At 47.3% G+C, this 15849-nt stretch overlaps 1 protein-coding gene across 3 annotated transcripts; it reads left to right on the plus strand.

The window, feature by feature from the left end:
• The first annotated feature begins 243 nt into the window (after nt 1–243).
• KCTD10 (potassium channel tetramerization domain containing 10) lies at nt 244–10689 on the plus strand. Of its 3 annotated transcripts, none has more exons than XM_075718847.1 (7): nt 244–277; nt 1841–2054; nt 6432–6601; nt 7442–7531; nt 8239–8291; nt 9030–9225; nt 9832–10689. In XM_075718847.1, the coding sequence occupies exons 1-7, from the start codon at nt 275–277 to the stop codon at nt 10048–10050; spliced, it is 945 nt and encodes a 314-aa protein (XP_075574962.1). In that variant the 5' UTR covers nt 244–274; the 3' UTR covers nt 10051–10689. The 3 variants fall into 3 exon arrangements, with proteins under 3 accessions (XP_075574962.1, XP_075574963.1, XP_075574964.1); XM_075718848.1 differs by having other exon boundaries at nt 7445–7531; XM_075718849.1 differs by lacking the exon at nt 244–277 and adding an exon at nt 927–956.
• The last annotated feature ends 5160 nt before the right edge of the window (nt 10690–15849 follow it).

Consider the following 15849-nt stretch of genomic DNA (forward strand, 5'->3'; position numbering starts at 1 on the left):
CCCGCACTGCCACTACCGTTCCGCCCGCTCGCCCGTCTGCTCCGCTCGGCTCGGCAGAGAGAGAGCAGCCGGCTCCGGGTCTCGCTGCTGCCGGGTAGGTCGGGCCGGGCCGATCCCGGGAGGCGGGAGGGCACCGCCCGGGGAGGCCGAGCGGAACATCGGAAGGGTTTGGTGGCGCACCTGGGCCGCGGCGGAAGTGACGGCAGCGGGACGGAAGTTCCCCCCGCCCCGGCGCTCCCGCTCGCTCGGTCCGTGGGGCTGCGCTGCGCCGTTCATGGTGAGGCGGCGCGGGGGGCCGGGGGCCTCGGGGCTGGGGGGGCCGGTCGGCTGCGGTCGCAGTGCGCGGCTGGGGTTCCTTCCCCGGCGGGGGGGGGGAGGCAGGATTTGGGGATCCGGCCCCCAGGGTGGGGTGCGTGGGGGGTGGGAGCGGTGCGGGGTTTGGATGGTTTCGGTCCCCGGGGGCGGGGTGCTGGGTGGGGGGGAGGGTGTGGGGTGGGCCTGCCCTCGAGGTTGGGGTGCTTAGAGAGCGGGGAGCGGGTACAGGGGTCCGGGGTGGGATCCGGCTCCCAAAAATTGGGGTGCCTACGGTCTGGTTTTCAGGTATGTGGTCCTCCCCGGCTGGCCCTTGGCCAGAGGCTGGCGTGGTTTGGGGAGGGCAGGCCTGGGGGGCTGGGGGTGCGGCCCTGCGGCACTCTGCCTTGAGGGTGGCAGGGTCCCGGGCTCGGCCCGGTGCGCCGGGTCCCGCTGCAGCGCAGGGTCCCGCTGGGGCCCCGGGCACGGTTCCTGGCCGAGCGGTGGGGGCGTTCAGCTGCTGGAAGGAGCCTGAGCGGGGGGGCTGAGGCTGGTGCCTTTGCGCTCCAGAGAGCCCTGGGCAGGGTCCGTGGCAGAGGGAGCGGTCCCCCGTGGCCATCTCTGGCCGTCCTGCTTCCTCCCCTCGTGAAATGCAATCTGGACGTGTCACTACATTTCTGAGCTACCCTTCAGATTTGCCGTCTGATAGTTCTGCTTTTCATGACAGCAGAGCAAAAATCATTCAGTACAGTAGTCAGCCAGCGTGCTCCCAAAGTTGCAGGACCTGGGTCTGTCCGAGGCGGAGGGCCGTTAATCATCCCATCCTGTCACGTTGTGAGGCAAAACAGTTAACCGCAGAGATGCAGCTTGATTAAGGATTTATCGTTAGTGGCTCTCGGAGCATTTGCAGTGCTAAGCTAACGTGTTGCTGGTACAGCATGTGACCTCGTTAGCTGACTGGAGTCCACTTTGTCTGGGGGCTGCAGGGAGAAGCAGAGGGGGATGCTGGACATTGGGTTCTGGTTTGCTGAGAAAAGTGGGAGTGCAGGGGAGAGAGTGGGCAGCTTGTGTGTGCTCTCTTGTAGAGCCACGTATGCTTTAAGGAAAAAAAGCCTCGAGAAAAATCTGTGGATAGTCTGCATTTTAACACATAGGAATCGTCTGCTCAGGCTGTGTGTATTGGGGATTGCCCAGTTACATACCAGACTATTCATGCTTCATGAACTTAAGCTTTAGAAGTTGTGAAAGAAATGAACACAGTTTGTGGGAAAGCACTGGCTTTCACAGTGTAAAATGCTGCTCAGCTTTCACAGCATTCTTCACTGGCTGAGTTGAGTTACGTTCTTTTGCTGGTTTATGTCACTGTCAGAAAGAAGACAAAGTTAAACGTCTAAAACATTTGAGAGCTTTGCAGAGAGGCAGAGAGGAGCCGAGGCTGATAGTGCCCAGCACATCTATGACTACTTCTGTGTAAAATAACCAACAGTAACAGAAAGTTGGGTGTCATGCAGTGGAACTGCAGGTCTAACTGGTAACTCCTTGCTTGCAGGAAGAGATGTCGGGAGAAAGTGTGGTGAGCTCAGCAGTGCCGGCGGCTGCGACTCGCACTACCTCCTTCAAAGGGACTAGTCCGAGCTCCAAGTATGTCAAGCTGAATATTGGCGGTGCCCTCTACTACACCACCATGCAGACCCTGACCAAGCAGGACACCATGCTGAAGGCCATGTTCAGTGGCCGAATGGAAGTCCTCACGGACAGCGAAGGTAAGGGGCTGTTCCCCGCATCCCTCACATCAGCTTCCTTCCTCTTCAGGGGTTGGAGAAAAATATTAGAGAACAGAGAGGAACATCTAATCATAGGCCCAGATATTTCTACACTTTATTAGCATTAAAACTTGTGGCTTATACAACTGAGAAAAGATGTGGAATGAGAGACACGTATGACTGGAACAGTGGTCTAAACAGCAAAAGGACAGTAAGAAGTCTCAAGGCCCCTGTCAGGCCTGGATAGCACAGGCTATCTTTTTCTTTTGAAATCCTAATGCTAAAGCTCTTAAGCATATGGAAAATGGTGGGGATAGTGATTAAGAAACTGAGTCACAACTTGCCTATTTACTTTGAAGCTGAGAAGGCAGTTCCTTCATCTTGTTTCCTCACCTCAAATACAAAGTATACCAACAAGTATAAAATTTGCTCTGAAGATTGGGGGGGGGGGGGGTTATGAGCTAAAAGCTGATTTTTAAATGAAACTATGTTCTTGTGAGAGTATTGATTGTTGGCTTCACTAAAACAAAACCGGTTGCAAAATTTTTAGAAAATTTGCTGTAGTATTACTGACAATAAAAGGGGAGAGCCAGCAAATGGGTCTCTCCACATTAAATGTGTCTGGAAAGAAGTAATGTGCAGTATGTCAAACTACAGTCTTCTGAAGGAGCAGCGCTCAAATACTTCGCTTCCTTACCAGATATGTTGATTTTATCTTCTGCTGAAATTCTTTAAAACATTTATATTTAAAATAATAATGTAGCTAAAATGTGTTTGTGATAACTGCAACTGGTAGCGTAGTTTTATATCAGCATTCTCATATTGTGGGAGCGTCGCAGAGTTTAAATGGAAGCACAGCTTTCTATTTACGTGCTGACATTTTGCCCATAACTATGTTTATGGACTTGGATACCTTGTCTTTAACAATAGCTAGTACATTGCTGAGCCTGAAGATTGAAAACACCTTTCTTGTGACTAGTTAATTATTTGAAAATTTTGTTTGAACTTGCTGAAAGCATAGAAAATGTAGTATGTGGTTAGATGAATTGGACTTAGTTCTGAGTGCTTTAGAATAGTCTATATTTAGAAGTCATGTGGAACAAGTGATGGATTTAGGAGGGCTCTTGTGATAAGCTTTCTTGAGATAGGAGGAAGTGGGTTTGGAGGAAAAAATTGTAAAAAATACAACCTACTTATCTGCATATTCCTGTTTTAGCTAGAAGTCCTTATATTTAAGCTGGGGGAAAAAAGCTGCATTGTTCCGGGTGTTATACCATGCTTTTGCAAGTTTCAGCTGTCATAAAGCAGTAACGTTGGCGCTGTGGTTTGTGGACTCCAGATCAAAGGGTCTCTGGGCTGCCTCTCATGGGTCTGCGCAGGTTGCATAAAAAAAGCCAGCAGTGGATCAGAAATTCCAAATTAATTTTGGAAGCCCACCCTGGCGTGGTCTCAGCGCTTCCTCCGGGTGTCCTGGGCAGGTACCACAGGCAGGCTGGCACATCCTGTTCCCAAGGCTCGGAGTCCGTGTAAGTGCAGGTACTTCTTGCTGGGGAGCAGCTGACGATATTACTGCTAATCTGAGGGTAACTGGAGTTTAATCTGCTAACATATCATGCTTGAGACATAAAATCGCAAGTTTCTTTTGCTGTGAATCCCACAGTGTCTGTGTGGGATTGTTCCATTTAGCCAGTTTGTGTTTTAATAGGAATTTGATACTTCCTGTGTGTTGTAACTGAGACACTCCCATTGCAATAGTTCTTGCTTTATCTCCCCTTGCCTGGCGTGATGCTGGAAACTGGGACAATAGCATTATAGCTGTTAAAGGAAAGTCTTTTTATCTGAAATTCTTCAGAATACTGCTAATTGGTCACACCCAAAATCTGGCACAAAACAAAGTGTTTCTTAGGAAAAGAAGCCAGACTTGCTGAGAAACTGGAAGGAGTAAAGTTTTTAAACAGTCTGTGGAATGCGTCACACGGGGTCCTCCTCTTTGTTTAGATGCATTCTTCTGACCCCAGCGCCATCTGCCCAGCTCTTTCTCAAAGTTTAACAATTACAACATGCTGCTAGTTGGGCCGTAGGAGAAAAGACTGGAGTTCTCTGGTGGTGGGTGGCAGATGATTATTTTCGGCTTAGAAATTGTTCATGAACTGTAGCAAATCGCCATATTTTGAAAATTTTATTTTTATGGCAATGAGCAGATAGGACGATGTGAGTTTTCCAGGTGCATCCATCTGTTTCCAATTTTTTTTTTCTGCAGTGTGATTTTTTTTTTTTTTTTTCCCCCCTTCCCACTGCTGTTAACCAGTTGATTGACATGCATGTGTTTTGTTCGGCTGCTAGTAAGACTGTTGAGCATCAGGCAGTCTTCAGTGTCAGGCTACTGTTTCATCTGTCAAGGCTTGGTCAGAAAATGTAGTCCTGGTTTAGTTGGGGCGTTTGGATGCTTGTCCCTGAGACTTCTTGTAAAACAAAAAATTAATTTCCTAAAAGTCTAATGTGTGTACATACAATTCATGGATTATGTATTCTTACCTCAGTAAATGGATCACAGGACATTTTTGTAACACTGCAATTAAAAAACAGCTTTAAAAGACTATAGCTGAAACCCACTTCTTAGGTTCTGCACAGCTGTGACTGAGTGGCAGCAGGGTCGCTTTCCTGTGAGTCATCTCGCTTTGGTTGTACGCTTGGCTGTTTGGTTAAAACAGAAGGTTTTTTGAAAGCTGTTTTAGCAGCCACTTGTATTTTGCAATGCTGCTCGAAATATTTTCTCATCCTCCTCCCCCCCACCCCCCCTGAAAGTGAGCAATTCTGCTTTGATTTCGCCATCTGTAAACATAAAGTTGCAGCAGATTTTTACAGCCTACAGAGGGGATCACAGCAGAGATGATAACACAGAATTTTGGGGATCACAATTCTGCTCTCAGCCTGCCCTTTACCTCCCTACATGTTGGTGTACTCTAGTAAACTCTGTCAACGGCTGCGTTTGTGGAATATGGATGTCCTTGTTTATTACCATGCCTTGCGCTCCCTCTTCTCTTTAAAATGGGAGATCTTGCTTTACGTACCTCTGCATTGACAAATGGGCTTTTTTCTGCTCTGGTTGGTTAGGTACACTGTACTCGTTAGCCTCGATCAGTCTTTTGTTCTTTGATTTCTCTGTCTCTAGTTCTGCCTCCAGCTTTCTAGTTTGTTATTCCAGTCTGTAAAATTACAATTGCAAGCACATGTTGTGTTTTATGTAGACAGCAGGGTAGCGAGGGAGATGGAAAGCCTGTAGTAAGCTGCTGGAGAGTGTCTCAGTTTTCCGCAGGACAGCATGAAAGGGCTGTGTTCACTTTCCAAATTGAACCAAATGTTCAGACTTTACTAGTAATTCCATTCATGCAGAATATACAGGGTCTGCTTTAACCTACTTTCCTTATTTGTCCAAAATATGACTCCTTCCCCACAAGCGTTTCCTCGCTGCATTCCTGAGCTTCAGCCCGTAAGAGTGGCCATCTGTTCATTTATGGAAACTTGAGCATCCACATTGCCTAACAATTCTCAAGGTCCAGCCTGAGTCAGGCAACAGAATGGTGACAAGGGGTGAAGCGCAGCTCCTTTGATCGCCAGCTAACTGGAAAGCATTTTGGTTGGAGCTCTGTTTTCTTTTCTTCATGCCGTTGTCAGTACATAGCAGCGCTGGTGAGCTCCAGGGCAGGGGCTGTACGTTGCGTTCTGCTTACGCATGCTGTCACGTCATGTCTTTCAGCAGTTTAAGGCATTGTGCTAATAACCACTTTGTTCTACCAAATTAATGCACTTTGGGAATATAGAGACTGAAACAGTGTTTGCCATGACAGTGCCAAAGTCTGTGCTGCCTTTCTCTTGCTGACCTTTTTGCACATCTGCTGGAGATGGTGGGTCACTGTGGGTCCCTGTGTTGTGTTCAGGTGCGACAACCTTTAGACGGTCACATCTGGTTGGCTCTAGTAAGCTGTCTGTAAGAAACAGCCACATGTATACGTAACAGGGCTCTAAGATAGAAGGCAAGAAAATAATAACGTGTCAGGTCTTCAGGAGTAGAGGAGGAAGAGAGCTGGTTAGTTTGAGAACGAGAAGTATTCATTCCTCTGTTTCAGTTAATGATTTGTCAGTAACTGGGGAACTGTGAGAAACAAGTGAGCTTCCTACCTTACTCCCACATATTCTGCACTTGAAACACAGGAGGCGATAAATTCCCTGTGCATTCCGCTCCTCTGCTCGCCAGCTCAAGCAAGGAACTGGAGTTAGTCTCTCTTGGCAGGAACCTGCTTGGTACAGCAGTGCCAAGCCAGTGTCAAGGCCTTTTTCCTCTGCTTCTGCTGTACTGTGGTCTTCTTCTGTCCCTAGGCTGGATCCTGATTGACCGCTGTGGAAAACATTTTGGGACAATACTGAACTACCTGCGCGACGGGGCTGTGCCACTCCCCGAGAGCCGCAGGGAGATAGAAGAGTTGTTGGCTGAAGCAAAGTACTACCTGGTCCAGGGGCTGGTGGACGAGTGCCAAGCAGCCTTGCAGGTAGGTTGCAGAGCTAAGGACGTTACTGTGGCTGCAACGAGGGGTCAAGAAGAGGAGGCTTCTCTGGGTGGGAAGCAGCATCTGGGCAGAGCAAGATTTTCTGCTGGTCTCCACTTGGTGCCTTTTTGAGGCTGGGATGAAATTGAAATACTTCATGTCATTGATCTGCTAGAGTCTGGTCACATCCAGAAAAACGTACTGAATCATTCTCAACATTTATTGCTACCCACTTACAGTGAGGGATAAAAAGTTGCTCAGTTTCCCTCCACTGACTCCTGGGAGTATGCGAGGAGCAGCAGCCTGGCTCCTCTGCAGCGTTCTCTACTGCTGTCTTACGTGGTGAAATGATCCATCATCAGTGTGAGCTCTGAGACAAAAGTTAATACTTCCAGCATCAACCAGAATGGGATAGGTCCTTTGGCCAGACCAGAGCAGCTTCTTGTGTCCACAGTAGGCACAGGCTGCTGGGAGTCCCATTTTGTTCTTTGTTTTCCTCCGAGGCGCTCATCTTAGGTTTGAAGCCGCTGTTACTGGTGTCCTGTTTGAGTGAAGCCACATTCCAGATCCTGCCATTTAAATAAGTACATAACAATCAGTCCCTGTGTTTGCAGAGTGGTAGAGAGCAGAACTGAACCTCTCAGGTGGTCCCAGAGGAATGCTGCCTGGTAGCTGGAGTGCCAGCCTGGTTCAGAGCATGGACTGGAAACGGGCACTCAGTGTGGCGTAGGGATGGATTGCACACTGAACTCTTCAGCACAGAATATGCAGGACCTTCCCAGTTAATATGAGTGTGCCCTAAGGCCTATTTACATTCAGCTGGCTGTTTGATTCTTGTTTCAGCAGAACAAAGATGCATATGAACCGTTCTGCAAGGTACCAGTCATCACATCTTCCAAAGAAGAGCAAAAACTTATAGCCACTTCTAACAAGGTAAGAGAGGCCAGGCTGTGCCATGGCTTGGGAGGGTGCTGGCCTGCTGTCCCGGGCTTGCATGGGACCTTGATCAAGTATTCTTTAGAAAATGGTCTTTAGTTTTCAACAATGGGCTTACTCTAAAATACGTGCACTTCAACTGTTGATCTGCGAAGCACTGAAAATCTACAGCAGACTAAATGTTTCTTTTGAATTAAAAGTCAAATGGTGCTCAGGCTGGGCCTGGCCATGTATTTCTCCACATAAGGTATTAAAATAGAGGGTGCAGGCAGTAGCAGGATGATCGAGCAGATCCTCAGGGCTATTAGATCTTCCATTTATTTGTACACTCTGGTTATTAACGACAGATACTTTCTTTAGCTAAAGTGAATCAATGACTCCTGTTTCTGGAAGCTGCCTCGCTGTGGCAGGTAGAGGGGAGGATGCTGGTGATAATGATTGGCCTTGACAAAAAGGCAGAGGGTGAGTGAGAATAGATTACAATCTAGTCACAGAAGGGGTCAGAAGGGATTGCAGCCCCATTGCCAACCTGTGCATGACAGTTTTGCAGCAACAACGGTAACAACAACAACAAAATCCCACTGGGCTTGGGCCTGATGGTGTCATATCGTATTGCAACTTCTCTGCTGTGTGGTCTTGGACTGAGCTGAGATTCCAGCTCTTATTGTGCTTCCTGTAACTGATCTATGGTTTGTTTTTTACAGCCAGCAGTGAAGTTGCTATATAACAGAAGCAACAACAAATATTCCTACACCAGGTAAATGACTTCAGCTGGACTTCTTTGAAGTTTTTCATAGACTAAAATCCATCATAAACATTTGCTTTTTCTTTACTCAGAACCAGTGACAGATTGGTGCTGGCATACACTCAATTTTTTCCCCAGTTAATTTCAAACTTTAGTCAGAAGGGAGCCTACTGTCATCAAAGGAAGGCTAAGCATGTGCTATTTCTATGTCAGAGGAGTTCGTCTAATACTTAGGTGCAGCTGGCAGAGACTCCTGGCCAACTGCTGGCCTGCATTCCCCATGGGCTACAGCATATTAGTTGAATACAGGAAGCCTGCCATGGTGCAGTATTCTCAATAAGTGGTAAAATCATCAAGTCTGGGACCTTTAACCCCTTTCCTTATGTCTGTATATGTTTCATGACATAATGCTGTTTCCATCCAGTTGGTGCTGAGCTTGAGCTTAGGAATGGTTTCATTTGGGTGATAGAATTTTGTACACAAATGAAATGGCCTTGGACGGTATTATTGACAGTACTGTTGTCATATTACTGCTTCTTCAGCAGCAGGTTTTCCTGCTTGTACTAGTCAAATGAGCTACCCACTGCAGTCCTGGATACTGACTGTAAATACTACCTTGGTAGAGACACAGTAAATTAAAGGAAACTGGGCGTACAGGCCTGTAAATGCTCACTGCCTGAACCCCCCTTCTGTTCTGTGTGCTGTCTTAATTACCCTAATGTGACTGCTGCCTTCCTTTATCTCTCGCAGCAACTCTGACGACAACATGCTGAAGAACATTGAGCTATTTGATAAGCTGTCCTTGAGGTTTAATGGAAGAGTGCTCTTTATAAAAGATGTGATTGGAGATGAGATCTGCTGCTGGTCTTTTTACGGGCAGGGACGGAAGATTGCCGAAGTCTGTTGCACTTCCATTGTTTATGCTACTGAGAAAAAACAGACAAAGGTACGAGTAAACCCCTGAATCCTTCCAGCAACGGGCTGAGCTGCTGTCAGACTGGCACCCTGACATCTGTTCCATTTTGAACACTCCTTTCATTGTTTAGCGTCTCTATAGAATAATCAATGCCATTCAAAGTGGGAGCAGCACAGTGGAGCTCATCCTGTGGGTTCATTAGGGCGGGGACGACTTGGCTGTGGCACTTAACACAGGGCAATTGTGATAGTCCGTAATGCGAGTTCAGTCCCGTTCCTTATCTTTAGACAAACTTGCGCATTTAACCAAGTTTGGTTTACATCCCTGTGTAAAGACAGATCCTGCTGAGCAATGGCATGGCTCCCCCGTGCCTTCTTACCTTTCTCAGGAGAAATGTGTCTGAGTCTGCCCTGTGGGCAAGCCAGTTATGAAAAAAAAATAACCTGGTTGCTGGGTTTCAAAAGCTGAAAGCAAATAATAGAACAGAAATGATTGCGCTAGAAGGGATTTCTGTGGCTAGAGTGCAATTAAGAAATTCTAAAACCAAAAAGGTATTGGGAATTACACATGAGGTAACCTGGTGCCTGCAGTGACTGGCAATAGGTGAGAGTGACCTTATTTCTCTTGGGTGGGCAGGTGGAGTTTCCAGAAGCCCGCATTTACGAGGAGACACTGAACATTCTGCTCTACGAGTCCCAGGATGGGAGGGGACCTGATAACGCGCTCTTGGAAGCCACAGGAGGGGCAGCTGGCCGCTCCCATCACTTAGATGAAGATGAGGAACGAGAGCGCATTGAACGCGTGCGAAGAATTCATATTAAACGTCCGGATGACAGGGCCCATCTGCATCAGTGAGCCGAGCGACAGCCGCAGACTGTGCAGCTCTGTCTGGAAGGTGCTGCCCTTCATCTGATCGATTATCTGCAGCAGAGGACCAGGCGGTTTAACTTCTGTTCAGCAAAGTCTGTAAATTACATTTTGTAACAAATTAGATTATTTGGGGTATTTAAATGCAGTAGTTCTAGGACAAGAATAAATAAGGTTACTGGGCATACGATAGATACTGTAAGGACCTATGGAGCATCTGGAGAAATGCCCTGAATTTTTAGCACTCTTGTCTTGTGGCTAGAGAGGAAGAGGGCTGGCTTCCTTTGGCTTTAGTAATTATCCTGCACTTTAAAAACAAAACAAAACAAAAAACAAACAAACAAAAGCTCAGTCAGCCATATACCTTCCCCCCAGGCTGTCATTGACCCTGTCTCCTCCTAGGCATTCCGGCGTGGGAGAAATGCAGTGATCTAAACGCACCAGAGCTACTCCAGAGCTCCCTTTCTCCCAGGCCTGTAGGTGATGGGGTTGGTAGGTTAGAAGTGCCTCAGCGTAACTCCCAGAAGGACAAATGACATGTGCTGACTCGATTTCTGTAGTGCTGGAGGGCAGAGGGAGCCCTCTTGGAGCGGTGGGAGGGAGCAGGGGGAGCTGCTTGGGCTCGGCTTGCTGGGTGGCTGGCTGTGGCTCCCTACAGCTCTTGGGGCCTGCTCCCCAAAGGGTTCGGAGGAGCTTCCTACAGCACTGAACTGTGGAGATGCACCCCTACTTTATCTGTGCAGTTCAAGGGTGGAAGATGCTAAAATTCCTCCAAAACAGGATCAGAAACAGATTGTATGCAATTGCTTTTCCTTAGGGTGGTGTTGCTACCAGTTAGCACTTAGAACTTCTGCCTGACCCCGGGTCTCAGCTGGGGAGTTTATTTCCATCAGCTCACAGGTCAGTAAGCTGTGCTTGCTTTACTACACGTAAAGCAGTAGTCAGTACATGTTCAAATACTCCATGCCAGCCTAGCGTAGGTAGGAGGCCAGCAGCCGTAGTTCAGTTCTGTAACCGATACAGGAGCATTGTCTTGCTTTGAGCAAGGGCAACACGAGTACCATGGGGAAGAGGAGTAGGCAGTGGCACAGAGGCAGTTATTCCTTGTTTGACTTTATCCTGAGCATATCCCATGTCTTTTCAGAAGTGGCAGCTGTGTGTGAAAGGGCAGAGCTAAAATGCTGCGTAGAGAAGACCTAGGTAGTCTAGTTTTCTCTATTATAAATGAATGTTATCTACCTCCTTGTCTCTTGTTGCCTATTGTGGAGTCAAGTAACAATTATAGTGGAAGATCATGTATTATTCAATAGAACTGGATGCTAAAGGACAATGAGCAGAGCCACAGCTGTAATGGTTAATGTAACAAATCCTGAGAGGGAGAGAAACCCAATGTAGGAAGTCTTAAACTTGCAATCAGGCTGGCACCTTGGCAGACACCAGAGTGCTTTGGCCTAGTCTAGAGTTTTTTGACCCTTCATCTGGAATATCTAGTGCTGGTTTTAATGGCCAGACATCTCCTACAGAGCAGCAGCTCCATGTTCCTGTTCCTCAGTGAGGTGGTTATTTGTTTTTGCCCAACTTCCTGCTGTAAGGATTCCTACTCCTGGCTCAGGGCTGTTAATGGCATGTTAACATTTTAAAAACCAAAGGCGTTGTCAGCATCACCAGCTACGTTACTCCAATGCTTCTATTTCAAATAACGGTTACATCCCCAACTATGTATAGCTTGTCTGTAGAGGCTAAATAAACTATTAAGCGTTTGCTCAGTGGTACAATTTTGGATCATCAAGTAAAGCTAAAAAGGTTTCAAAGTTAGACTGAGGTCATCTTTCTAGTAACCAAAGACTTTTCTAAGTTACAGACAGCTGGTGTCTGTAACTTGTACCTGTCGCCTCTACTTGTACTTCTTCAGCTACTGATTTATAAGAGCTCAACAGTAAACAGATGTGTCAGTTATACTGTAGTTCAGCAGCTTCACCTATGTCCTGACAGTTACAGGCTTCTATTCTGAGCTGTACTTACATGTGTTTGCAACACATTTGGGGTTTGTAGAAGTCCATAGTGCAGATAGTTGTTGTGAAGGACCCAGTGCCTCTCCCTTCTTACCTTTCTTAAGTGATAAGCTGGGGAGTGTGGACGGAAAGTCCTCTGAATTGCTTTGTTTCTCCAGCACTGTGTACTTTGACACTTACTGGTATGTCACTGGGCTGTTTCTGGGTTTCTGAGCATCTGTAACGGACCTCCTGCCCTCAAAGGGGTCTAGACTCTGCGCTATGTAAAGCCATTCAGTCTAACTCCCATGTCTCAACAGCCCCACTGTGCTCCTGCCAGCCATCAGTGGGCAAAAAGCAAACGCCAGCTGATTACTGTAGAATCTGCTGATAGTCCTGCAGCAAACCCTGCTTGCTTCATTAACGCTAGAGCACTGGCTCTCTCCTGTGAGGGAGGAGGGACAGGCCACCTTCAGCCTCAGCCGTGCTGAACTACCTGCTTTCCCCATACAGCGCAAGGAGACTCCAGCAACCCAGCACTGGCTGCTCAAACAAAATCCAGTCACGTCCTGTGGTGCAAGAGCAGGTTCAGCTCCAGGAGGTGACATATGTTGACACCAGTGCTAAGCAACTGACAGATCGCATCTATGTGATTAACGTCTCTGTAAATAGATTCTTAACTGGCTTCAGGATTTCCTTTTTCAGGTTTTGCAAACTAAGTTCATAAAAAAAACAGGGGATGATTATTTTTAATCTTTGTACAGTGGTTTATATAGCTATTGGTTTAGTAAGTCACTCCAGGAGAGTTTGAGTAAGTTTCAGTTTCGTTCCTGCATTTATGGGCAGACTCTGCCTTAACACACTCCTGCCGTAACCCTCTGTGTGCTGTAGTTGTGTAGTAAAGATGTACTGCTGTCGTGTTGGAACGTCCGTTACCTACTGGCCACTTGTCCTTGGTCTGTGGAGAGAGACACTTAGTTAATGCCATTGCACAAATGCTCTCAGCTCTTGAGCCTTTTTACTGTAAATGGTTTTGCAGCTTTCAGGTGAAGATGGGGTACAGGACAGCTGGCCTGGTCACAAGCAGCTCTTTAGATTATCTAGGCCTACCTCGTATTAACGGGGAGCACGGACCTGTCTGATTCTCCAGCAGCCCACAACAGACACTAATAGTGACAGTACAGCAGAGTAGAGCTGACTAAAATCTTACTTGTGGAAGTGATTTGTCTATCAGCATAATGCAGACAAGCTGGACTACAATCTGCAGCTTGTAAGACAGTTAGGGCTGCACAGTAGAGGCAAGAGTGACCACCAGCCACTGACGTCACGCTCCCTGACAGGGTGTTTACTCCACCCATATCTGTGTAGCTGTAGCACCAAAGCAGCTGCTCCTGTACTTCCATAAGGCAGGTTTTGGATCCCAGCCTGAGCCCACCTGCTACAGGACATGACCTGGCTAGAGCCCTTGTAGAAGGCTCCAGGCTCCAGTCTTACCTTAGAGCAAAGGGCAGGCAGAACCTTTCAGTCTTAATGGAGTTGTTCCGTTTCTTGGACAATAGCAGCACATTCATCTGTTCTGTACAATCATTCCTTCCCACTTTATACTTATGCACAAAAAAAGCTTAAGCTGGATTTCAGTGTATGGTTGATGTTTGCGATATGTACTTTTTTTTTTAAATATAACACAATAAATCAGAAGATATTTCATATTTACATGTGAGTTGCTTTATTACTCATTTGAAGCATGCTGTCCTCATAGTCCATGGAGCTGGAAGGAACTTTCAGAAAGACACCAGACATCATCCTCCCCTGGGTTGTTAGTTTTACCTCCCGGCACTGCTCACGGCAGAGGCACCAGCAATCTGGCTCTCAGGACTCTGCAGACCCCAGGATTTAAAGGCAGCAAGTCAAGGATCTTCAGGCTGTAGTTTCAACCTAGCCAAAGCAAACTGGAGCAGGAGATACACAAGTTTGCCTCAACATGAGGCAGCAGAGTAAGCGCTATGAACACGGCAAGTGGCAGTACAGCTGCAGCTTCCAGGCAGGAGGGAGCAGAGGGAATTCCTGTCTCTCACCCTCTCCCCTTGTACCTGCCCCAGTACACCTCACAGGAACAGCAGTGCCTACCATGCTCTTGAGTGAGTGGAGTCCAGCTCCATAGGTAGAGACGAAGATCCTTCAGCAGCAGGAGGCTGGTTTCTTCTGAACTGGATTGCACCAAGCCAGCACATCCCTCTTTAAGAGGAGGCATTTTGGTCATCTTTTATAGTTTTGCTTCCACTGCACCATGCATAGCTGCTGCGCAGGGAGAACCAGGACAGCGTTACTCTAAAAGCAAAGATCTTCCCCCATGTCAGAGTAGACAAGAAAGCAGCTTACTGAGATTTCCAGATAAGCAGCTTCATATGCTGGTGCACCAACTCAAAGATACCAGTACCAGCCCTACTCCTACATTTAACCACCTGTACACATGCTGAAGGACTAGCTGCTGGTTTTAAAGGCTTTGCCAGTCTGCCTGAGAGAAAAGGTGTTTTCAGACCAGAGTTAACTTCATTGACCTGCCCTTGATGCAGTTCTCCTGGCAAGTTGTGACTCAAACAGCTAGAGAAGCCTTTTTGCTTCTAAATCCTTCCTGACTGGTCAGAGCTCTCAGCTCTTACTGAGCACACAGAGATGGACATTTTACATGTGGAACTGCAACTTTTGGTTTAAACATTTCCCTGTGACAGTGTGTAAGGAGCATCTATGCTCACTGGAATGTTACAGCAACACAATGGAATTTATTTAGCTATAGTTGAATAGTTTTAAGCTATAAAAAAGAGCCTAAAAGATGCAAGCAAACTCTCAAATCACAGCAGCCCTATGGCATCAAAAGATTCCAGAGGAGATGCGAGTGCTGGTCTCATCCTGCAGGCTCCCTTCTGTTCCTAGCCAAGACAGTGACCAGGAACAGGAACTGTTTCTCATCAAGACTTTGCCTGGGCTGACACCTGGGACGAGAAAAGGAAGGAGTCATTAAGTACATATGTTATGTCCTTGACGTGTCCTGTCTGTGGCAAGAGAGGTTGTGTTGTTTCTATTTAACAGCTGGCATATCAAGACCATTCCCTTCAATCTCTGGACTGCAAGGACAGCTAACCAGTGCCCAAGGGTATTGCACCTCAGCACATAATCCTTTCTTGGAGCTGTCAGCTAACAGTACCAAACACGCTGAGCTCACTGGTGAAGCAGAGACCCACATCTTTCCTTGTTCCTCCAGCCACGCTTGCCATTTACTGCCTTGCAGCTGTGAGCTGACGGAGGCAGGTTTAGCACACCTCCCTACCTGACCACAAGCAAGGATAGAAGCAAAGCTCCCCTGTTTTCCACAGGTACATATGGAGTCAGAATTTATTCTCCCCTCTGTGGCAGTTCTGCTGAGATTGCCACTAGGTCAGACAGATCCTTCCCTCTCAGACAACCTGCTTGGGTGACAAGAAATGCTTTTCCTCTGTCCCCCAACTGATTTCAGAAGTAACTCAGTTGAAGGAGGCAACAAGAGGTGGCAAACTTCACCCGAGTCCTCATTTTGCAGGTGCACATTGAATTTGGGCTTAGGCTAAATTCTCTAAACGACCAAGCCAGGAGAGAGCCTTGCTCCCTCTCCCCATGCTAGCCTGAGTGAGCAAGTAGCAGTGACAATTCATGTGCAAAGTGCGTAGCTGCAACTCCCAACACAGCAGCAACCATCTATTATGCATTATCTTATGTAGGTAGATACTGACTGGATAGTTAAATCATGCACACTTCTGCTCTG

This window comes from Pelecanus crispus, chromosome 11, assembly GCF_030463565.1.
Source record: "Pelecanus crispus isolate bPelCri1 chromosome 11, bPelCri1.pri, whole genome shotgun sequence".
NCBI lineage: Eukaryota > Metazoa > Chordata > Aves > Pelecaniformes > Pelecanidae > Pelecanus > Pelecanus crispus.